At 40.6% G+C, this 25,139-nt stretch overlaps 1 protein-coding gene across 9 annotated transcripts in view; it reads right to left on the bottom strand.

The window, feature by feature from the left end:
• ARHGAP44 (Rho GTPase activating protein 44) overlaps nucleotides 1-25,139 on the bottom strand; it is a 160,485-nt gene that overhangs the window by 17,621 nt on the left and 117,725 nt on the right. For 5 of the 9 annotated variants that reach the window (XM_073559646.1, XM_073559649.1, XM_073559641.1 and 2 more), the window contains exons 11-18: nucleotides 20,449-20,560; nucleotides 19,910-19,991; nucleotides 18,809-18,889; nucleotides 18,133-18,246; nucleotides 15,792-15,883; nucleotides 15,482-15,662; nucleotides 5,005-5,022; nucleotides 3,718-3,933 (exon numbers count right to left, since the gene is read on the bottom strand). In XM_073559646.1, coding sequence (XP_073415747.1) covers nucleotides 3,718-3,933; nucleotides 5,005-5,022; nucleotides 15,482-15,662; nucleotides 15,792-15,883; nucleotides 18,133-18,246; nucleotides 18,809-18,889; nucleotides 19,910-19,991; nucleotides 20,449-20,560 — 896 coding nt within the window. The remainder of the gene's footprint in view (nucleotides 1-3,717; nucleotides 3,934-5,004; nucleotides 5,023-15,481; nucleotides 15,663-15,791; nucleotides 15,884-18,132; nucleotides 18,247-18,808; nucleotides 18,890-19,909; nucleotides 19,992-20,448; nucleotides 20,561-25,139) is intronic. The other 4 variants (XM_073559647.1, XM_073559648.1, XM_073559650.1 and 1 more) reach the window with 3 other exon arrangements.

Below are 25,139 nucleotides of genomic sequence, written 5' to 3'. Positions count from 1 at the left end.
TGGGACAGAACAAAGGAGAGGTGAGTGATATTATTGTTTTTTATTTTTTTTTTATTACAGGAGATGAGAGCTTCGGTGGAATTAGGCATTAGGTGAATATAACTGTGTTTGTTATTTTTAAATAACAATGGAAAAGTGTGTTTGTTTTGTTTTATTTCTAATAAAAGTCTTTATTCTGTCTTTATTTACCATGTAACTATTGGATTAGTAATGGATATGTGTCTTATAGACACTTCTCCATTACTAAGCCGTGGGCTTGATGTCACCTTTGTATTGTCAGGTAACATAAACCACACAAATATAAACCCCACTTGTCACCGCTACAGGGCAAATAGGAAGAGCCAGGCAAAGCGCCAGAATTGGTGCATCTAATAGATGCGCATTTTCTGGGCGACTGCGGGCTGCTATTTTTTGGCTGGGGGTGCCAATATCCATGACCCCTTACCAGCCTGAGAATACCAGCCCCCAGCTGTGAGTTTTAGCAAGGCTGGCTGTCAAAAATGGAGGGGGACCCCATGCCTTTTTTTTTAAATTATTTATTTAAATCAATAATTAAAAAATATGGAGTGGGGACCCCTCTATTCTTGGTAAACAGCCTTGCTGAAGCAGACAGCAGAGGGTTGCAGCCCCCCAGCTGTGTTTTGCCTGGCTGGTTATCACAAATACAGGGGAACTCAGTTTTTTTAATTATTTATTTACAGCGCAGTAGCTTCTTTCACTGTTATTAGCGGGAGCAGGCATCGGCTGATGAGAGCAGTAGTCCCATCAGCTGACACCAGTGACCGTAGCTAAGCTTTATACCTCAGACCACAGCTGTGGGCTCACGCTGTCTTTTGACAGCGTGGGAAGCACGGCTCTCGGACTGGCGGTGAAGATTTTACCGCCGATCAGAAGCAATGTTTGCTGCGCTGTCATGCACATGACACTGCGACAAAAACCCGATGTTCAGGCAGCCAAACCCGAACAGTAACACTGACTTCCTGCGGAAGTCCGTGTTCGGTGTCCATGTCCGAACAGTATGTGTTCGGGACGGACGCCGAACTATACTGCTCGGGTTCGCCCTTCTCTAGTTATAATTTTAAGATATGTGTGAACGATCCCAGATTGCAGTCGGATATTAGGATGCATTTTTGGGTGAGATTGCTACGGAGCTCGCCATTTTGGACCCAACGAAAAATGAGACAAAAAGAATATTTGGAGGGATGAATAAACTAAATGCCCTTTACTACTGGTCCTGGTGTTTTCCAACTTTTCTAATGTGATTTTTAGCAATCAGCTTCTCATATCTCAGCTTCTTAGGTCCGCTGTGACTTTAACATGGCAATTGGGATATTGGAAAGATCTGCAATTAGTTGTACTAATTGATAGAACACCCCCCATGTGCTAATAAGGGGGGGAGGGAAAGAGAGCGCTGGGTGAGTCACATGGTTCCTTTCATAGGGATTAAAGGAAGCCATAACGCTAAATACTAAATCCCTATTAGGACATCAAATTTAAAGGAATTCTCCGTGGCTTTAAAATGTCATGATCTATTTTTAGGATAGGTAATTAATATCAGATCACTGAGGATCCAATTCCCAATACAACCACAGATCAGCTGATTAAAAGGGCCATTGCACACAGGGAATGGCACAGCTCCATATACTGCGCAGTGGCCATGAATGGTATTGCAAGCTCTCTCCTGTACAGCCCCACTGATTTTATATTGATTACTTATTTTAAAAGGGTTGGGGACTTTTTTTCTTACTTAAATACATGTATTTGAAGCTAAAAATAATTTTTGCAATTGGGTTTAAACATTTTCCACCACTAGCCTTCTACACAGCCACTGTGTTGCACTATTACTAACTGCAGAATGCGTTAACTTACAATCTACCACTGTGCTCGCTATCACTGACTTAAACTCTTCCACATGCCTCTTTCTGAGCTCCTCTCAACTACTTTATGACCACTGACACACATCAAAGTTGAGTGTGCAAGAACAAAAAAAAAGCCTATAAAAGCCAAATGGTGTAAAAATTGTAATAAAACCCAATTGTAAAAATAATGTTTTTTTAGCCACAAATACACGAATTTAAATAATAAAAATGATCCTTATTTAACCCTGATAATGTCCACTCCTCCACAGAATGTAAAAAAAAAAAGGAAACCCAAAACCTAAAACAGGTACAAATTTGTCAGGTTTATTTCTGATTTAAAGAATACATTTCTTGATGCTTGCAGCCACCACTAGAGGGAGCACACTGCATACTGAAGAACTCAAGTAAGGCTTTATGCAGAGAGCTCAACCACTAGAGGGAGCACACTGCATACTGATGGACTCAGTATTAAGATTGTATTCAGTGAGCTCCGCCACTAGGGGGGAGCACACATCATGCTAATGAACATAATAATAAGACTGTATACAATGAGCTCCACCACTAGAGGAAGCACATTGAATACTGACGAACTCAGTATAAGGCTGTTTACAGTGAGCTCCACCACTAGAAGGAGCACACTGCATGCTGACAAACATAGTAATAAGGCTGTATACAGTGAGCTTCACCACTAGAAGAAGCACACTGCATACTGATGAACATAGTAATAAAGCTGTATGCAGTGAGCTCCCTCTAGTGGTAACTGCAAGCAGCCAGAGCTTTTTGTTCATAAGTTATGACTATGCAGGGGATTTGGAGCCTTGTATAAAAAAACAAAGCTCTATCATAAAGGATTAGATGTTAGTTTTGTTAGATGGGACAGGTATGAAGTAACAATAATGGGGGGGAGGGATTGAGCTAAATCCGATGTGCCTAAGAATGTCAATCAATCCATGATATAGATATTGAATATTAAAAAGAAGCCGTACAGTAGTATTAGACCATGAGTCAGCCACAAAGCAGATGAGTGAGGCATCAAATCAGGGGCCACACGTACACCAAAGCTGAATGGTATTGCTAAATGTGCAGGCCGCTTTTAGGTCGGAAATAAGGGAGAGGCCTCCTTTGAGGTCAACACTCATAAAAATGGCTGCCCTCTATATTAATACACTATGTCAAGTTCTTAATGTGGTAGGGTCTCATATTACTACTACGAGGGTCTTCTCACTGCTGAAAGATCCTAAGGCATAGCTCAATTTCGGAGTTCCCAAATTAGACACTCCAAAACCACATTTGGTCCTCGAACCCAAGACATTTGCTGTATTATGGAGCTATAAGACTGGGATCAGTAATAGAGTCATGGGAATTAGGTGGATAAAAGCTTGGCGCAGACACCGAACAAGCAGGGGCTGCTTAGTAACATTAATAGTTGTATAAGATTAGAAAAAAAGTTGTTTTTAATAGAAACAGTGCCACCCTTGTTGGCAGGCTGTGTTAGGTATTGCAACAATCTGAAAAAAGAAAAACTGAAGCCAGGTTGGTTGAACAGTGCTGTAAATCTACACGATAGAGCGATATCATTTCTATTTTATGGGCAAAAGAGACTTTCTGGGTGAAGGACATCAATATATAAGGGGGATATTGATGCTTTTTCCCTCTCAAGTTGCAAAGGGGGAAAAATAAGTAAACTTTTATCAAAAGTTGACAAAAAAAAAGGATAAAAAGGGTCATACAACTGCGGAATGAGTTGAGAAAAAATAAAAAGAACCTAAAAGCGGTCTTAGGAGAGAGCAGGGATCGTTACTGGGGTTGGGTTGGCTCAATGCAAAGCTGTGGTGATGTTGGTTGGTTGAAATCTTACCTTGTCCTCTCGGGACCTAGCTGGGAGCCGCTACTGGGAGGAGTGGGGGAAGGAGACTCTATGGACAGGTCAGGATTTGGTGACTGAGGTATGGCTGCGGTATCGAGCAGAGGAGGAGCAGGGGGTTGAATGGCGGGTGGGGTGGAGGGGCCTTTGCGGACTAAGGAGGAACCGCGGCGGGCAACCCAAGAGGTGTCCATCACCCTGACGCCCATGCTATGAGGGGAATACAAAGACATCTGCTTACCATCTCTACAAAGGAGGTTAAAGAAAGAGAGAGACTGAGCCAATAACACGGTAACAACAAGCTCTCCCAATAGAAGGAGAACAGAGGACAAACAGAAGCAAAAAATAAGGTTAAATTAAAACATATACATCACACTGAAGCACATTAACCACCTTAATAAAAAAGAGCAATTACAGAGTATTCAAAAGGACAGTAAAACCCATCACTCGTGGCACACTCTCTGTCGGATGTACAGATTGCCACCTATGGACCCGGTTTAAGGCCTCTTTTAAAATGGGGCTCTACATATTCCTTCATACTTATCAGCTACATAGCAATAAAATTAATCAAGAGCAAGTGGTATAAGCAAATGTGTCCCCAGACATAAATCCTACCTTTCATACAATTTTTGTTTGACGGGAAGGTGGTAAGAAGCAAAGACATAAAACATGACATAAAGAAAGATAACACAAGAAGGCAAGTCAAGAACAGTTATAGACAATACTGTTAGGAAAAAGTCTACAGAACCAATGACCAAAGCATCGGGGCATACTGATTTGGCTGTACAACCAGCTTTACCATAGTGGGCACCAACACTGTTCAAGGGTCAGCTCTTTAGACCCCTGGTCATCTAGCCATTGGTGGTCAATGCATTAGTTTTCAATTTGCTCTTTCACCAGCTCATCTTTTACCCCCTGATATGACCATGATTAACTCATGCTTTGGTCAAACCTAAAATAATAGGCAGTTTGGATCTTCAAAACATAATCTACAGGAAATTTTTTTGGCAAATTAACAGAATACAGGCTGCTAATTAGGGCAGTATTTAGCTTGTCAATACTGTAATCTGGAGGGCCACTACAGACAGTAAGGGCTGATCTAAGAAGGTGTACAGTCTTGGAAGGGGAAAGGACAAACACACAAGAGACATTGATGAAGGTGCAACATGGAAAATTAAGTACGGGTGAGAGACATGCACATAGAGAAGGACTGAGGGGACAATGGAACAAGAGTCACACACCACACATTTTGGGGGAAGACATCCAGGAGATACATCTTACCTCTGAATTTTCCTAAGGCTGCATGGACAAAAATACAAATAACGTTAGAGATGGTGAGGTCTGGGGCAAATGACGGGACCCGTCTTTTGTTATATGGAGACATGGATGGGGAATTATTGTCAGAAAAGATGTTTTTGGGTTGACTGTGTAAGAGACAGTGTCCTATGTGACAGGTCTTGCACCAAAACGGCAACGGTGAGCTGTTGCATTTGCAGTGTTCCCAATTCACTTCTATGGGAGTTCCAAAAAAATAGTTAAGCAAGCGCCAAATTTCAGAACTCTCGTAAAGGTGAATTAAGAGAGCCAAGTATGAGCAGCCCCCGCACAATTACCAGAGGGGATATCATATGATATGCCGTAAATGTCTGAGGTGGGCATACCCCTTTAGGTATAACTTCCCTGGAAACACTTTACTTACCTGATCTTAAGTCACATCATGTCTTATACTCCACTGACCTTCAGAGCTGCATTTAGAGTTCTGCTGGGCACCACTTACAAAACACAATTTGGCTGTATTGTCGACCACTATGAAGCAACTAGTTCTACAATTAACCACAGACACTGAACCAGTAAGGGGGTGAGATGTGAAATTTATCAGGAAACTAGCAGAATTCCGCTTTAGCTGTGAATGGAGTAGAAGAGGCCAGAAGAAAATGCAGAAGGCAAAATATCTGAACAATGTACGTCAACCAGAGCTCGACTAAACATAAAAATATAAAGATATAGCATTACCAAGGTAACCACCCAAATAACTATGAATTTTCCTAAGGATGTGGGAAGGTTCTAGAGCGTACTACTGGAGAAACATTAGAGAGGATAGGACTGAAGGTCAAGACCTAGGATGTAAGAGGAGACTAAGTGCACACCTGCACCATAGTGTCAGAGATAAAGGAAAGCCACACCCGAAAAATTAATGTTAGTAAATGGAGATGGCTTAAAAAGGTCAAATTCCAGTATTTCCTAGACTCCAGTGATCCCTCCTATGTAGATCAAAAAGTCGAGGTGGATTGGGCCTTCCGGATATAAAAACATTATCTGTCTGCTCATATGTCTAGAGTTATAGATAGGTGAAGGCATGCTTCGGTGAAGCCATGGGTACAAATAGAACAAAGCTTTTCAGAGGTCACTATAGCCGCTCTCCCCCGGTTACGTTCTATTTCCATTACCGAAACGTCGTTGAAATCTCATCCTACAATTAGTACTACACTCTATTGCTGCTTCAGTCCAGAGATTCGCAAACTTCTCCTTCCCATTCCATCTCCTTTATCTCCTATTATCGGCTCTCCCGAATTCTCCCCTGGTCTGTCAGACCCTGTTTTCAGACTTTGGATCTACATATATAGTAAGGCCGAAAAAAGGCATTAGTCCATCCAGTTCAGCCTATACTCCCTTAGAATAAATCCCCAGATCTGCGTCATTCTAAAGAACCTAATAACTGTAAGATACAATATTGTTATTCTCCAGGAAGACATCCAGGCCTCTCTTGAACCCCTCAACTGAGTTCGCCATCACCTCCTCCTCAGGCAGGGAATTCCAGATTCTCACTGCCCTAACAGTAAAGAATCCTCTTCTATGTTGGTGGAAAAACCTTCTCTCCTCCAGGCGCAGAGAATGCCCCCTTGTGACCAGGGCTGTGGAGTCAGTAAGCCAAACCTGCGACTCCGACTCCTCAATTTCCCTTACACCGACTCCGACTGCAACTCCCACATATATTGCTTATATTTAAGTGAAAAATGTATTGTAGTACAATGTGAACATCAGACATTTAATCATTTCTATGATCCAATAATCAAGATATTTAGCTAGAACATTATATATTTATTATAATACAACTTTAGAACACAAAAAACTGTAATAAATTGTAAATATGTAATACACTATGTAATATCGATTACATATATACAGTACAGACCAAAAGTTTGGACACACCTCATTCTTTTTTTTTTTATCAAATAGATTTTTATTACTAAGAATTCAAAATACAGAATATACAGTAAATCTTCCACAAACAATAGATTTACAAATTGAACATCCCTATTCCCCCCCTCTCATCCCCCCCCCCATGTAAACAGCATATATAACTCTTTTCTCCATAAGATTCCTCTTACACCGTAATTTACCATTAGTCATCCTCTTTACCCATATTATCAATCAAACCATACAAAACAGAAGTGTTCCTATGTCCGGGTATTAATGGTCTATCCACAACACCAGCATTGTAAAATATAGCACATTCCCATCAGTTAACTGTACCGTATTGTAACCAGGGATTCCACAACCTCTCATAGGATTTAGAATTGCCTCTTTTAGCATATATCTTTCCTCCAGCCGGATGATACAAGACACTTGTTTCACAAACTCTCTCCCAGAAGGTGGTTCTTTCCTGATCCAGCTCCTCGCAATCAGCTTCCTTGCTACATATAGTAGTCTGGCTATAGCAAGCTTTGCACTATTAACTATTTCAATTTCCTCCACATATCCCAGTATGCAGACCAATGGGTTTTTGGGTATAACACTTCCGTAAGACCCTTCTATTCTGTCAATGACATTAAACCAGAATGCAGATAGCCTGGGACAAGTCCACATCATATGAAGGATTCCGGCATCAGACCCCCACATCTTGGACAGTCAGACGTATTCCAGCACTCCTCTGATGACGCCTGCCTTCTCTTGATTAGACCACCCTCTGAGATGTTGACTTTGGGCAGCTAAAAAATACAGTTCCGGATTTGGTAGTGCCAGTCCCCCCTCATCCTTTGGTCTTTGCAAGGTTTCCAGCCTTATTCTAGGTTGTTTCTTACCCCATACCAAGTCCCTAAACAGTGAATTCACCACTCCGAACCTTTTCTGCGGTATCCAGATTGGGGAGTTGTGTAATATATATAAAAGCTTGGGCATTAAAACCATTTCAAGTAGATTAATCCTTCCCACCACCGACAAGTGTAATTTGTTCCAAGTGTCCACCTTAGTTCTTAGAATTGTCATTAGGGGTACTAGATTAGTATTAAGGTACTCAGTCACTGGTAGGGAAACCTGTATCCCCAAATATTTAAACATTTCCACACATTGTAGTTTATTGGCCCCTATATCTTCCTGAGTCCATACCACCTCCTTGTCCACTTTAAATAGGCTTGATTTAGACCAATTTATGGTCAGTCCTGAGATCTCACCGAGCCCCTCAATGGTCTGCACAGCATGATCCAATGAAGCCGAGAGGTCCCCTAGGAATAACAAAAGGTCATCCGCATACAGGGCCACCTTTTCCTCCAAATCGCCATATTGAAACCCCTTTATTGCCTTGTTGCGTCTAATAGCAGCCGCCAATGGCTCTAGCGCAATAGCGAACAGGAGCGGTGACAATGGACAGCCTTGCCTCGTTCCTCTATGCAGCTGTATTCCCGCAGACATTACCCCATTAATCTTAACTCTAGCTGTGGGTTAAGTATACAATAGCTGAATCCACGCTGTAAATTGAGGACCAAAGCCCATACTATGCAGCACTCTCCACAGGTATGACCATTCTACAGAGTCAAAGGCATTATGGGCATCAAGTGAGGCTATCACCCTCCCACCTGGGTTATCGACTGGCAACTGCAGATTGAGATATAGTCTCCGTATTTTGGCTGCACACCTTCTCATTCTAAGAGTTTTCTTTATTTTCATTTCCTTTATTATTTTCATGACTATGAAAATTGTAGATTCACTCTGAAGGCATCAAAACTATGAATTAACACATGTCGAATTATATAATTAACAAAAAAGTGTGAAACAACTGAAAATATGTCTTATATTCTAGGTTCTTCGAAGTAGCCACCTTTTGCTTTGATTACTGCTTTGCACACTCTTGGCATTCTCTTGATGAGCTTCAAAAGGCAGTCACCGGAAATGGTCTTCCAACAGTCTTGAAGGCGTTCCCAGAGATGCTTAGCACTTGGAGGTGTGTTTGGGGTCATTGTCCTGTTGAAAAATAAATGATGTTCCAACTAAACCCAAACTGGATGGAATAGCATGCCGCTGCAAGATGCTATGGTAGCCATGCTGGTTCAGTATGCCTTCAATTTTGAATAAATCCCCAACAGTGTCATCAGCAAAGCACCCCCACACCATCACACCTCCTCCTCCATGCTTCACGGTGGGAACCAGGCATGTAGAGTCCATCCGTTCACCTTTTCTGCGTCGCACAAAGACACGGTGGTTGGAACCAAAGATCTCAAATTTGGACTCATCAGACCAAAGCACAGATTTCCACTGGTCTAATGTCCATTCCTTGTGTTCTTTAGCCCAAACAAGTCTCTTCTGCTTGTTGCCTGTCCTTAGCAGCAGTGGTTTCCTAGCAGCTATTTTACGATGAAGGCCTGCTGCACAAAGTCTCCACTTAACAGTTGTTGAAGAGATGTGTCTGCTGCTAGAACTCTGTGTGACATTGACCTGGTCTCTAATCTGAGCTGCTGTTAACCTGTGATTTCTGAGTCTGGTGATTCGGATGAACTTATCCTCCACAGCAGAGGTGACTCTTGGTCTTCCTTTCCTGGGGCGGTCCTCATGTGAGCCAGTTTCTTTGTAGTACTTGATGATTTTTGCCACTGAACTTGGGGACACTTTCAAAGTTTTCCCAAATTTTTGACTGACCGACCTTCATTTCTTAAAGTAATGATGGCCACTCGTTTTTCTTTACTTAACTGCTTTTTTCTTGCCATAATACAAATTCTAACAGTCTATTCAGTAGGACTATCACCTGTGTATCCACCAGACTTCTGCACAACACAACTGATGGTCCCAACCCCATTTATAAGGCAAGAAATCCCACTTATTGAACCTGACAGGGCACACCTGTGAAGTGAAAACCATTTCCGGTGACTACGTCTTCAAGCTCATCAACAGAATGCCAAGAGCGTGCAAAGCAGCAATCAAAGCAAAAGGTGGCTACTTTGAAGAACCTAGAATATAAGACATACAGTATTTTCAGTTGTTTCACACTTTTTTGCTAATTATATAATTCCACATGTGTAAATTCATAGTTTTGATGCCTCCAGAGTGAATCTACAAATTTCATAAACATGAAAATAAAGAAAGCTCTTTGAATGGGAAGGTGTGTCCAAACTTTTGGTCTGTACTGTGTATATTATATATATATATATATATATATATATATATATATATATATATATATCACTATGACTTATCCTCAGGATACAGTCACACCATGGGCGATGCCAGGATCAAACCTAGGAGGGGCAGAACCTCATACTGTTCCGCAGAACCTCATACTGCACACCTCAGCTGCTGCAGAACCTCATACTGCACACCCCTACACTTGAAAATAAAGCCTGCACCTTAAGAAGATGTGGTGATGAATGCAGTCTATTTATTCCAACTATCAGTTGATGTTGATGTGTTACTGAAGATGAGCAATGCCTGTCCTGGGCATCCTTTTGGGCAGCTATGAGGTGTACCTGACTGGTGCCAAAAAAAAAAAAAAAAGAAGGAGCGTTAGTCTGTGTGCTACCCGGCTTTCATTCTTTTTGGTACAGATAAGATATGGATAGACAGATATAGATAAATGGATAGAGAAGATTTCTAATCTGCTTTTGTTATTAAAAACATTATCTATGAGCTCAAAAACCTTTCAGGTGATGCCGTTTATTAAAAAGCTGATATGCTTTTGCAGCTGAAAAATGTATCCTCAAAAAAACGCAGGAAAAACGCTGTGTGTGAATGTAGCCTTAAATCAGGAATAGAACAGCCATTTATAGGACATTTCATAACTTTCCCAAATTCCTATGAAAAAATATTCAGTACATTCTGCATTGAATTACTGTACCCAATTTATTATATATTTTAGGAGTCAGAGTCGGTCCCAATTTATTATATATTTTAGGAGTCAGAGTCGGTCCATTTTATACCGACTCCACCAAAATAAGCAACGACTCCATGAATCCGACTCCACAGCCCTGCTTGTGACCGTCACCTTCCTTGGTATAAACAGATCCTCTGAGAGATATTTGTACTGTCCCCTTATATACTTTTACATGGTTATTAGATCGCCCCTCAGTCATCTTTTTTCTAGACTAAATAATCCTAATTTTGCTAATCTCTCTGGGTATTGTAGTTCCCCTATCCCCTTTATTAATTTTGTTGCCCTCCTTTGTACCCGCTCTAGTTCCATTATATCCTTCCTGAGCATCGGTGCCCAAAACGGTACACAGTACTCCATGTGCGGTCTAACCAGAGATTTGTACAGAGGCAGTATAATGCTCTCATCATGTGTATCCAGACCTCTTTTAATGCACCCCATGATCCTGTTTGCCTAGGCAGCCGCTGTCTGGCACTGGCTGCTCCAGGTAAGTTTATCATTAATTAGGATCCCCATGTCCTTCTCCATGTCAGATTTACCCAGTGGTTTCCCATTCAGTGTGTAATGGTGATATTGATTCCTTCTTCCCATGTATATAACCTTACATTTATCAATGTTAAACGGCATTTGCCACCTTTTGGCCCAAGTTTCCAACTTATCCAGATCCATCTGTAGCAGAATACTATCTTCTCTTGTATTGACTGATTTACATAGTTTTGTATCATCTGCAAATATCGATATTTTACTGTGTGAACCTTCTACCAGATCGTTAATAAATATGTTGAAGATAATAGATCCCAACACCGAACCCTGCGGTACTCCAATGGTCACAGCGACCCAGTTAGAGGATATACCATTTATAACCACCCTCTGCTTTCTATCAGGGAAAATTTAGGGGCTTCCAGATTGGATTGGTGTAGATAATGATTGGCCTTCATTTGAGGCAATTCAAGCTATTATTGACCCATTGCCACTGGGCACCTAGCGTTCTCTCCAACTCTGCTCTCTTCCAAACTACGCTTAATACACATGAATCCTTTCCGCTTTTGAAACTCTTTGTATGGGTGAGGGGGTGATCTGTCATGCACTGTTCCAGTGGATCATCCTCCCTCCAGATTTTTAACATAAAGGGAAGAGGACATGGGAATCACTCTCTCCAAGGAACAAGGAAAAGTGTGTTGTCCTTGGAGCATAAATCTTCCATAAATTCTCGGCTTCGGGTTGCGAATTTCAAGCTTCTTTCGCAGTGGTACAGGGTTCCGGTTCAGTTAAACAAAACGTTCCCATCTACTGACCCTAAGTGTTGGAGATGTGGATCAGGTGAGGGAAATTTCCTTCATATCTTTTGGTCCTGTCCGGTTTTACAACCATTCTGGACTAAAGTGAAAACCATAATCAGTTCAATGACAGGCATTTCTTCTGAAATGGGCCCTGAACTAGTGTTTCTACAGCTCTGCGAGACTTCTGTTTCCTCCTACGAATGGTCTCTACTAAGATTTTTGGTGATGGCTGCCAAAGCTTGTATTCCACTGTTATGAAAGAAAGATAATCCACTTAGCCTGTTCATCTGGATTTCTAAGGTCAATGATTTAATGTACATGGAGGACTTGATGGATTCTCTCTAGAGTAGATATGAGGCCTTCTATAAAACATGGTTCTATTGGATGGAATTCAAGCACTCCAATGAATATGGTAGCCTTCTGCAACTTAACCCTCAGACTTGAATGTCATTTGGGTATTTGGTGGAATGAATGCCTGGATTGGGGTGGTGCTCTCCCCCATCGCATCCTCCCTTTTTTTTTTTCCCTTACTTCACACTTTCATTTCTCCCCCTGTCTACTTTTCTCTTTTTGTCTCTTTCTTCATGCCTGAATTTTTACTCTTTGCTCTCCTTCTATGTCATATGTTAATAAGAAAATTGGACAAAACTAAGGTCATAATGTGGATTTTTGTTCACGTTACAGATGTTTTGTAAAATGTGTCTAATCTATGGCTTTATCTATATATGTGCTGTGTTTTTCTTTTGTCCATATATAAAAAACAGTCATTCACATGTTAAAGCAGAAGTTTGTGTTCCAGAGCTGTACTTCCTACCAAAGTTGCATTCATTGTTTGTCAATTTGGAAGCTACAGAAAACTTGTCTTTTGGCACCCGACCCTAGAAGCTGTAAACAAAAACGCACCAGATATCCTATCTCAGGGAACAGTATAGTGAAAACCTTCAAAGGAGGAAGGCCCACTATTTTAATATTTGCTCAAAGGCCCAATCCATTCAATATATGCCGCAGCATTGGGGACAATTTTTTTTTTAACTTAAATACATGTAATTGGATCTAAAAATCATTATTGCAATTGGGTTTCATTAAATGGTTTGTCTTCTATAACCTCTGTATTGCAGGCTGAGAATCTGTCAGCGAGCTCATTCCCAGATGATTTAGGACCACAGATCACATCAAAGCTGACTGTGCACGGAAACAAAGTCTGTGTAAAAGCCTGATGTATCATAGTGTTTCATGAAACCCAATTGAAAAAATTATCTTTAGTCCAAAATATGCAAAAAGTCCTCAAAGGTGGACAACCCTTTACACAAATGTAGCGGCAAATATTTTGATTTTTATTAACATTTTCCTCGCTGCAAGATCTGATATATCAACTGTACAAACGACTGCATAAACTAATCAGTGGCCATTCGGCTAGGAACGATCGGCATGATTGTGAGTCACCACCCACCAGCATCTCGCTTGAAACACTGCTGTGAAACATTCCTCTCCGCGGGAGATCTGGGTAATTCACAGGCGTTTCACTTTTCATCTCGATAAACTCTAAACTTTTCTTAGAAGATGGAATGCAGTCTTAGCCACACGACGTCCTATTCCAGGCGGGCACCAAGCGGCCGTCTCAATACGCCCAGTAGGCGATCTGAGATCATATGTCTCCAGCAGAACAGCGCTCAATACTTGGCAAGTGATTGCAGAAAAGAGGAAAGCAGAGTTCAGCTCCATCTCTGTCTGGCAGCTTTACAAACCAGCCTAATAATGAGTTGGGATGCAGATTTGATTTTATATCATTAAATCAACTTCCTAATAGATCTGGCATTTCAATTCCTCAACATTTGCACAATTTCTACTTTTTCCTGGCTAAAAACTCATCCCAACTTAGTCCTGCTCAAACAGTTTGGCAGGTTGACCTCTACAGGTCTTTAGCTTGCCCGCCTCAACATCACTACAACTTAATCTTCTTCCCCTTCTGACAGCTGCAAATATAGTCCCAGTATGTACCCTAGTAAATCTCCTCCCCCCTCTGGCAGCTGTAAATATGATCCCTAGTCAGATTCCTTACCCCTCCTGGCAATTGTAAAAATCGTAAGCAGTACGTTAGTCAGTGTTCTTTACCCTTTAAATGTAGCCTTCTGAAAGTTCCCTAGCAATCTCCTTCACACACTGGCAGATGTAAATATAGCCCCTATTCATTCATATTTTCTCTCTAGCAGTTGTAAATTTAATGTCCGTCAGTTTTCCAATTTAGTCTCCTTCACCCTCAGGCATTGGTAAATATAATATTTGGTAAGTTCCCTAGTCAGTCTCCTTTCTCCTCTTGCAGCAGTGAATATAGCCTTCAGTAAGTCGCCAGTCTCCTTTACCCAATATGAGCTGTAAAGATTATTCCCTGTTCGTCGCCTTCTACCTCTGGCAGTTGTAAATAAAGTCCCTAGTAAGATACAATTCAGTCTCCTTTCCTCTCTGGCAGTTGCAATATAGTTCCCAGCAAGTTTCCAATTTAGTCTCTTTAATCCTCTGGCAGTGGTAAATATATTACATGGTAAGTTCTCAAATCAGTCTCCTCTTCCCAATACAGCAGTAAATATTGTATCTTGTCAGTCTCCTCCAAGTGTAAATGCAGTCTCCAGTATGTTTCAGATAATTTTTGTGCTCCTTTTTAGGTAGTCTCCTTTCCCATCTGTCAGCAATAAATATAACCTCTACTAAATCCTTCTATCAGTCTCCTCTCCTCTTTGGCAGCTGTAAAATTAATCACCCCGGTAATTACTCATTTTTTCACGATCTGTACAGTATTTATAATTTTTACTTGAGAAACAACCCAGTTAAGCTCCATTTTTTTTTACCTTTTCAGTCTCCTTTCCCCATCTGGCATCAATAACTAAGTCCTGCAGTCAGTCTCCTTCCACTTCTGGCAGTTGTAAAATTAATCACTCAAGTACCCATTTTTCATGATCTGTACAGTAACTATAATTTTTTTTATATACCTCATAGGGTGAACGGGGTAGTATCATATATGTACCGATGCTTATCGATCCCTGCTGGCCTCAACTTCCTGATCCTGTCTCGGAACCGACAGGAATTGTCCTCACAACATCACTGTCACATCGGTGACCCACATCAGTCAGTGATTGGCTAACCAAGCATTCCCAAATGTGCTGGTCACAATTGGAAACAGTCAGTAAGCATATCGTCAGACACAACAAACAAATTATCCAAAGTCCTATAATGCAATTTCTCACATCATAGATAAAGTATCTTCCTAAGAAAAACATATAGAACAAAAAATGTTATACCAAGCAATAATATAATGAGACGCGACACTTAATAGAATAAAATGCTATACCCATCCTTCTTGTAGAACTCCAGCATCATGTTATCGGTCGCCACGCTGAGAGGTCGCCTAGCCTGGTCATGCTGCTTGCGGTCCGAGTGATCCATATCCGGAGAGGGCATGGAGCTGTAGTTGGCATTGTGGTTGGTGTGTACGGGGCTGCCGTAATTACCTGTCACATTAAATTCTATCTCTGTTCAAGAAAAAAAAAAAAAAAAAAAAAATCCTTGTCCGTTGTCATCGACACTGGACTTACTGACAGCTGCCTGACACTGAGCACTAGACAACATAAACCAAGTCATCATGTGTAGTCTGTACTCACCGCCTGGGAAGAACCAGTCAGCATGTTGGATTATAGGCTCAATGATCCCTACGATCTGTAAGGATACTGTGGTCATCATTTCGGTGATATTGCTACAAAAAATGAAAAGGTTAATTACACGAGTCATAAAAAGTTGCAATTATTGAATTGAAAACACAGAAAAATCAACTGGAAACTGTCAATGGATCTGTAATTATTTATCAGTTTTTTCTATATTTAAGTTGCAAATCTGATAGGAACACTGATGGTAGAAACACAAAGTATTGTGATGTGCCGCCTGATGATATGCATAATTACACCCACTTCTTTAGCCAGGCAGATATTATGCATTTATATGTTATTTTTATGTTTTGTATCAATATGCTGATATGTTTCTGGCTAGTCATGCTATTGTTAGAAGAAAGTCATTATTAGATCTCCCTGTTTATGGACGGTTTCCAAGTAGAAATCAGCCTGCTTACTGATGGTTTCTAGGTAGCAGTCTTCTTACTCATGGTTTCTAAGTAGCAAGCAGCCTGCATACTGATAGTTTCCAAGTAGCAAGCAGCCTGCTTACTGATGGTTTCTAGGTAGCAGTCTTCTTACTCATGGTTTCTAAGTAGCAAGCAGCCTGCTTACTGATGGTTTCTAGGTAGCAAGCAGCCTGCGTAGCAAGCAGCCTGCTTACTGATGGGTTTTAGGTAGCAAGCAGCCTGCGTAGCAAGCAGCCTGCTTAATGATGGTTTCTAGGTATTAGTCTTCTTACTGATGGTTTCTAAGTAGCAAGCAGCCTGCTTACTGATGGTTTCTAGGTAGCAAGCAGCCTGCTTACTAATGGTTTCTAGGTAACAACTGTTTGTTTTTTTTAAGTCTACTATGCACAGAGTAAAATGAATTAAAAAAAATGCAAATACTTGATTTCAGAAAACTACATTTACCAATTGGCTAAGTCAATTACCATCACCTTACATCCACCATGAGCGGCGTGTAATTCCTGCACCATGTTGATTCACGCCACACAACTAAACTACAGGGGACAGTCAGAACATTGATCCTTGTAGTTTAACCCCTTAGCTGCTGCGGTCAATAGTGACAGTGACATCTAAATGGTTAGATAGGAGGAGGGGCTCTCTATCAGTTTATAGCAGTTCCTACCCCCGTAACCTAATCGTCAGGAGCGACATGTAGTCATGGTGGTCGGGGGGGTCTAACAATAACTCTATGGTTGTAATTTTAGTGCTCTGATTAGACCTCGGAGCAAATAGGACACGGGTGATCATGAACAATAAAATAAAAGTTCAAGTCCCCAAAACGTGATTACAATAAGAAGTACAAAAAAGTTGAGCACAACGTCAAAAAATGCAAAAGCATAAAAGAATATTCAAGTACAAAGTTATTTTCCCTTTTCAGTCTTTACTGTAATAAAAAAAAAAAAAAAAAAAAAACTCACAAATTTAACATAATGATTGCACCTAGCAAAAAAAAAAAAATATATATTTTTAATTATTATTATTGATTTATTTTTTTGGACAAAAGTAACAAAAAACATAAAAAAAATATTTAAAGTACTGCCATAATCCTACTGCCTCACAGAATGAAAGTAATATGTCACTCAAACAAAATAAAGTAACTCCCCAAAAAAACTGAAACAGCTGTAAAATAGTTCTTTTCCCATACCCCGTTCCTCTGCCTCCAAAAAAGTTTTTCAGCACATTATACGTACAACAAAATGGCGCTATAAAAAAAAAAAAAAAATCATACCACAAAAAATCAACAGCTACATGCAGAAAAACAAAAAGTTATAGGTTTCAAAATACCTATGCACATGTTTATTGTACTTGTCTATATTTCCCTTTTCCCCTGTAAAGCGACATGGAATAAATTGCGCTATATAAATGTATAATAATAATAATAATAATAAAATACAGCGACACAGGAAAAAAAATTGCTAAAAGGGGAAAAAAACAAAACAAAATAAATAATACAAATAACAATAATAATAAACAGAAAAAAGTGGTATTGCTGTAATCGATCATACCAACCCACAGAACGACTGTCACTTACAGTGAAACCTGTTAAAAAGTAACACAACCGCAGCTTTTTCGCAGTTAAAAATCCGCAGCATGTGCACAGCAGAATGTAAATCCCATAGACTTACATTGTACTGTACACTGTCTGCAGATCCGCAGCGGCCAAAACCGCAGCGGATCCGCAGCAAAATCCGCAGCGTGTGCACACAGCCTAAATGTCACCCCCCAAAAAGCTAATATAGCTACAAGCACATTGCAAGAAAAAATAAAAAATAGCACCCTGAAAGGGTTAAAAAAAACCCCAAACTTTGCTGAAAAACCTGAGCGTTTACCCTTCAGCCTGTGGCCAGAGAAGGTTAGGTCCCAGTACGATGGCCATGTTGCTGGGGGTCATCTTGTTGGCGTCCTGATATTCCGTCAGCTTAGACAGAAACTTGATCACGTACCTGAAAGGAAAGCAAAGACGAGAAACAAAAGAAAGTAATAAAGCAAAAAGGGTGCGAAGATCGATGGATCACACAGATCCCCGGCCCCGACTGGCACAAATCGTCCAGGACAGGGCACGTCTAACAAGGCATCTTTTACACTTCCCGTGTTTTTTGCAGCCCGTGTTTGCGAGCCATATTGACGTAATGTTCACGGTCTGCCGCAAAAATCGTTTATTAGGATCACCGTTTTTCTATTGTGATGGGTTTTGAAAAGTTGGTAAAAAAAACGGCGTTCTGTAAATAAGATGTACCGCACAAACAAGCTTCCGTTGTTTTTGCGGCACCATTAATTTCACTGGGGGCCGTGTCCGTAAGCCGTGAAAAATATCGAGCAAGCTGGATATTTTTTCACGGGCGTAAATACGGCCCTCATGGCCATACAGCGAATGGCACTTCGACAAATTTTTGCGGGCCGCTTTTGCAGCCCTATAGAAATCTATTGCGGACACAAAAACGGCCTGCAAAACACAATAAGTGTAAAAGAACCTAACTTGGAGCACCGGTTTTACTCCGCACTTACTTGAAGTTGTTGTAATTGGATTTGGGAAGTTTCTCACATGCGTTCCACAAACCCTGCAGCCTCTTGTCCTGGTCCTGGATGCTAAGGAGTAAGGAAAGAGAAAGAGGAAATCAATGAGATCCACCCGATCACGGAGGATTATATAAATGCAAGAACAACTTTTTTTTCCCAAAAAGAGCGCCATGCCTGTCAATGGGATGTTTCTGGAATTGTAGAATAGTGAGTGCAGCTCTGGGGTATAATACAGGATGTAACTCAGGGTCAGTACAGGATAAGTAATGTATGTACACAGTGACTACACCAGCAGAATAGTGAGTGCAGCTCTGGAGTATAATACAGGATGTAACTCAGGATCAGTACAGGATAAGTAATGTATGTACACAGTGACTGCACCAGCAGAATAGTGAGTGCAGCTCTGGAGTATAATACAGGATGTAACTCAGGATCAGTACAGGATAAGTAATGTAATGTATGTACACTGTGACTACACCAGCAGAATAGTGAGTGCAGCTCTGGAGTATAATACAGGATGTAACTCAGGATCAGTACAGGATAAGTAATGTAATGTATGTACACAGTGACTGCACCAGCAGAATAGTGAGCGCAGCTCTGGAGTATAATACAGGATGTAACTCAGGATCAGTGCAGGATAAGTAATGCAATGTATGTACACAGTGACTCCACCAGAAGAATAGTGAGCGCAGCTCTGAAGTATATTACAGAATGTAACTCAGAATCAGTACAGGATAAGTAATGTAATGTATGCACACAGTGACTGCACCAGCAGAATAGTGAGTGCAGCTCTGGAGTATAATACAGGATGTAACTCAGGATCAGTACAGGATAAGTAATGTAATGTATGTACACAGTGACTGCACCAGCAGAATAGTGAGTGCAGCTCTGGAGTATAATACAGGAGGTAACTCAGGATCAGTAATGTATGTACACAGTGACTGCACCAGCAGAATAGTGAGTGCAGCTCTGAAGTATAATTTGAGATAACTAATGTATTATATGGACATGGTAAAAGTACTTAGAAAGTGATATATTGTCAAGGAGATAAACGGTTTATGAAAAAATAAGCACAGACAATAATCTTACTTGGAAGCTTGGATCCATTCTTCATAAAGTTCAAAAGTCATGAGAGGTTCAGGAAGCTCCCGGAGATAAGACTTCAATGCCCCTGAAACAAATAGTACAATGTCAGCAATGGTGATGATATCTTACCTGACAACAGAGAAGAGCTGTGATAAAGTGAAGGGGGATGCTTACACGTGTGCGCCACTTCCAGCTGACGGATGTTGGATTGGTTAATGAAGCTTTGGCTTAGACAACAATGAGGGCATGTTTAGCTGTTAGAGGGGCCGACACATTGGGTAGCGTAAGTATAAGAGGATGTCCCATGCAACAAAGGCCCACACTTGGCTTTCTGCCGTGGATGTGGAGTATCATGTGCCATGAGGATTAGCCCTATTCAATGACGCTAATCTGTTGGGCTGGCATCCACATGTAGCGCGCTGTAACCTGCGGTGCACCCCAAATCCAAGGCCAGACCATCTTTGTACCCCGCCTTAGTACCTGATGATTTTAGTGGTTGCCTTCTGCTAATCACTGCGCCACCTAGTGGGACAAAAACTGACCTGCAATGGCGTGGGGATCAGCGGAATACTCGGCTACGTCCACAACGCAGCAATCCAGAGCAGCTTTCAATTTCTTCAACTTTGAAGCTGAGGGAGCGACTCGGAACAAACCCTGGAGGACAAAAAGGGGGGAAAAACGTTATTATGCGCCAAGTATGGTGTCCGGTACATCTCCGACGGTTCTGTATGATCCTACAGGATCCTAATGGTTGAGTACACAGTAATATGGTGTCAAGCCTCGGCAGATTCACCATTTTCATGGTTGGAGAAACTGGTTGACAACCCCTGTATTTTTGACAAAAGTAGTTTCCACTCCATGTACAATGGCTTGCAAAAGTATTCACCCCTTGGCATTTTTGGTGTTTTGCTTCCTCACATCCTGCAATTTCATTGTTTTTTTTCTTTGGGGGAGGGGTGTTGCATCAATTCATGTAAAGCACATGCCTACAACTGTTACCATTTGGTTTTCTTTTTTACTGTGAAGCAAACAAACAGGACAAAATAACTGAAAACTTCAGTTGTATAACTATTCACACCCCTAAAGTCAGTACTATGTAGAGCCTCTTTTTGCAGAAATTACAGCTTCACGTCACTTTGATTTAAGTCTCTATGAGCTTTCCACATCGTGCCACTGGGATAAAGTTAGGTGGTTTCCCCTGGTGAACAGCAATCTTCAAGTCTGACCACAAATTTTTAATTGGATTATGGTCTGGGATTTGACTAGGCCACTCCAAAATATTTACACATTTCCCCTTAACCACTCGAGTGTTGCTTTAGTAGTATGCTTTGGGTTATTGCCTTGTTGGAAGGTTAAGCTCTGTCCCAGACTCAAATCCCTGACAGACTGAAGCAGGTTTTGCTCAGGAACATCCCTGTATTTTGCACCATCCATCTTCCCCTTGACTAGGACTATTTTACCTGTCCCTACTGCTAAAAAACATCCTCACAGTAAAACATAGTGGTGGCAGCATAATGCTGTGGGGTTGGTGTTCTTGGGTGATGAGCTGTGTTGGTTTGGCGCCAGACATAACGTTTACCTTGGTGGCTAAAAAGTTCAATTTTGGTCTCATCTGTCCATGTAACTTTCCTCCATACATTTGTGGAGTCTCCCACATGTCTTTTGGCAAACTCGAAACGAGCCTTACAATTTTTGTGTGTAAGTAAAGGCTTTTTTTCTGCCCACTGCTCCAAAAAGGCCACATCTATGGAGCATATTGCTTATTGTGGTTGTATGGACAGATACTCCAGTCTCTGCTTGGGAATTCTGCAGCTCCTTCAGGGTTACCTTTGGTCTCTGTGCTGTCTCTTCGATTAATGCCCTCCTTGCCTGGACTAAGAGGTTTGGTGGGTGGCCCTCTCTTGGCAGGTTTGTTGCAGCACCTTGTTCTTTCCACTTGGGGATAATGGATTTGATGGTCCTGATTGGTTACTTTTTATAACCCAATCCTGACTTGTTCTTCTCAATAACTTTGTCCCTGACTTGTTTGGAGATCTCTTGGTCTTCATGGTGTTTGGTTAGTGGTGCCTCTTGCTTAATGGTGTTGCAGCCTTTGTGGCCTTTCAGAAAATGTGAAGTGTATATACTGACAGACATGTGACACTTAGATTACACACAGGGGGACGTCCTGTCACTAAGCATGTGACTTATAAAGGGAATTGCTTGCAATGGAAATTTTTACGGGCTTCATCGTAAAAGGGGTGAATTCATATACACATGCCAATTTGTATTTGTTTGATCCAATAAATGTAATTTATGCCTATATTTTTACACTTCACCAACTTAGACTATTTAGTGCTGATACATCACACACAAATCGGATTACAAAAATATTTAAGAACAAGTTGTAATGTAACAAAATAGGTAAAAAGCCAGGTAAAAGATAGGTAAAAAGTTGTGGGACATTAGAAGAATTGGAAGGGTCCCTGTACTCGCTATATGGTCGTCGGTCCTGCTGAAATTGACAGGTTAAGCTAATTTTTAGCTACTGTTTATGGAAGACGTTAGTGTGATGTCCACCTTTTGGGGACAAATTTTTACATAAATGTAAGTATTTAGGGATAAAAATAATGTTAGCAATTTGGTTTCATTAAAAATGTTGCAGTATTTTTCTTTTAGGCCGGGGTCACACTAGAGAGGAATACGGACGAGTGAGAGGCGTTAAAAGCACGCATTACACACGGACCAATGATTCTCTATGGGGCAGCTCCCAACAGCCGTATATTTCTCGTCCGTATTCTACGGTCCGTGCCACTCGCAGCATGCTGCGATTGTCAGCGTACTACGCCTAATACGCCAATGCAAGTCTATGGGTGCGCAAAAAAATACGCATTACACACGGACCACACATGTGACTAGCGAGAAATACGCACCCGGTGTCTTTTACAAAAGCCGGCAATTCAGTGCGCTATACAGTAATCTCACACTGACAGGTTTAATAAAGAAGCGAAAGAATAGATATAGACACACATTATATAGATATATACACATACACACATTATATATATATATATATATATATCTCTCTCTCTATATATATATATATATATATATATATATATATAATGTGTGTATGTGTGTATATATATATATATATATATATATATATATATATATATATATATATATATATATATATATATATATATACATATACATGTCATTGTGACAAACATATATATATATATATATATATATATATATATATATATATATATATATATATATTTATATTTCACAGAGTTCTTCATAGCAGAATAGCCGCTAATTAAATTGCCGGCTTCTATCAAATCATTCCCCAACCCGACATGAAATGACACATGGTTTACATTCAGTAAAGCATTTCATTTCATGTTTTTTAATATGTCCCTGACTAATAATTAGATGAGGGTTTGTGTGCAAAATTTGGGAGTTGTAGTTGTTATTTTAAGGGGTTAATTCGTTGTTAAAAAATGCGTGGGCTTCCCATTGCTCTATAGCGGTGGCGAGTGGGTTAATCTAACAAAGGGTTAATGTCACCTTACAATCGAATGGTGACATTAACCGCTACAGGGCAATGGGAAGCCCACACATTTTTTAACAGCGAATTAACCCCTTAAAACAACAACTACAACTCCCAAATTTTGCACACAAACCCTCATCTAATCATTAGTCAGGGACATATTAAAAAACATGAAATGAAATGCTTTACTGAATGTAAACCATGTGTCATTTCATGTCGGGTCGGGGAATGATTTGATAGAAGCCGGCAATTTAATTGGTGGCTACTCTGCTATGAAGAACTCTGTGAAATATAAATATATATTATATATATGTTTGTCTTAATGACTTGTGTGTATAAATATATATATATATATATATATATATATACACATATGCATTCTATGTGTCTATATCTATTATTTCGTTTCTGTTAGAAACCTTTTCATAGGGCTCCATTATATGTCCATTTTGCAAGGCGGCGAGAAAATCTCGCCATACGGATTGCACACGGATGCCATATGGATTACATACGGATGCAGACAGGCGCAAAATACGCAACCACACCTTGCTTACGGATGACATACGGAGCACTATTTAGGGGTCATTCATCCGTATTACGCGTGTAAACTACAGACCGTATTTTGTGTCGGTTAGTGTGACCCCGGCCTTACTGGCTCTTTAATTCTCCGCGCATTCAACTTTGATGTGGTCTATGGTCATAGATCAGAGAGTTGCTCAGAAAAAGACAGATACACAGTTAGAGACTCCCCTGTCATTTATGTCATTTAGGACGAGTTCGCTGATGGATTCATAGTTAACTCATTCTGCAGCCAGAAATAAGCAGTGAACATGGAGACTATAGAAAACAAAACGGTCCAAAATTTTAAACAAAACCCATGATATTTAGCCCTCAAATCCATGCATTTACGTAAAAACAAAAATGTAGGCACAGGCATGTCCCTATGTGGCAACACCAAGTTGTAAATTTTTTCAGGAGGAGTTACAGAAGAAGAGCACAACCACCCTCGTCTTAAATACGACTTCAACAAATTGATTACGATACACAAGTTGGGGCACAATCTGAAATCTGGGGTAAAATTCCGCTATAATTTAAAACACTTTCTGGCATAAATTATAATAAATCTGTTAATGTGTTGTTGACCACACCCCTTCAGATATGCTCCACCCCTATTATTATTATTTTTTTTTTTAAAGTGCAAAAATTATTTGCAAAATTTTTTTTTTTTTTTGCAGAAAAACGTGTGTATTTTCAAAATTTTGCACTGGGGTCAGTGAAAATGAATTTTCTATGGACACTTCCCCTTTAAGGGATTGTGGTTGCAGTGCACATTAGCAAGCACAGTCTCTGCTAGCAATGCCGCTACCCCACGGGAAGTGGAAATGAGTCCCAGCTGCTGGATTTCAAAGAGACCCCATTCCTGTCCTCTCCCTTTTCCTCTGACCTTAAATTAACTTGGAAATATGTTATATAAACTGTGAAGCTCGGGGAGTGAGAGCGGCCTCGGGCATGTGACAAGACATGGAGGCTGATAACAGCGCTGCTCCAACTCTGACACCCACAGTAGCCCCATGTAGGGCTGGAACTCTCAACCTACCCCAGGGCTCTGAATGTTCTGTAAAATTCAGCAAGGGGAAAAAAGTGAAAATCTGAATGCAGCTTTAGATGTGATTGGAGTAGATGACATAACTT

This window comes from Dendrobates tinctorius, unplaced genomic scaffold (genome assembly GCF_039654945.1).
Source record: "Dendrobates tinctorius isolate UK_male_01 unplaced genomic scaffold, ASM3965494v1 ptg000014l, whole genome shotgun sequence".
In the NCBI taxonomy this organism is placed as follows: domain Eukaryota; kingdom Metazoa; phylum Chordata; class Amphibia; order Anura; family Dendrobatidae; genus Dendrobates; species Dendrobates tinctorius.
This window is presented reverse-complemented; position numbering and strand designations above follow the sequence as displayed.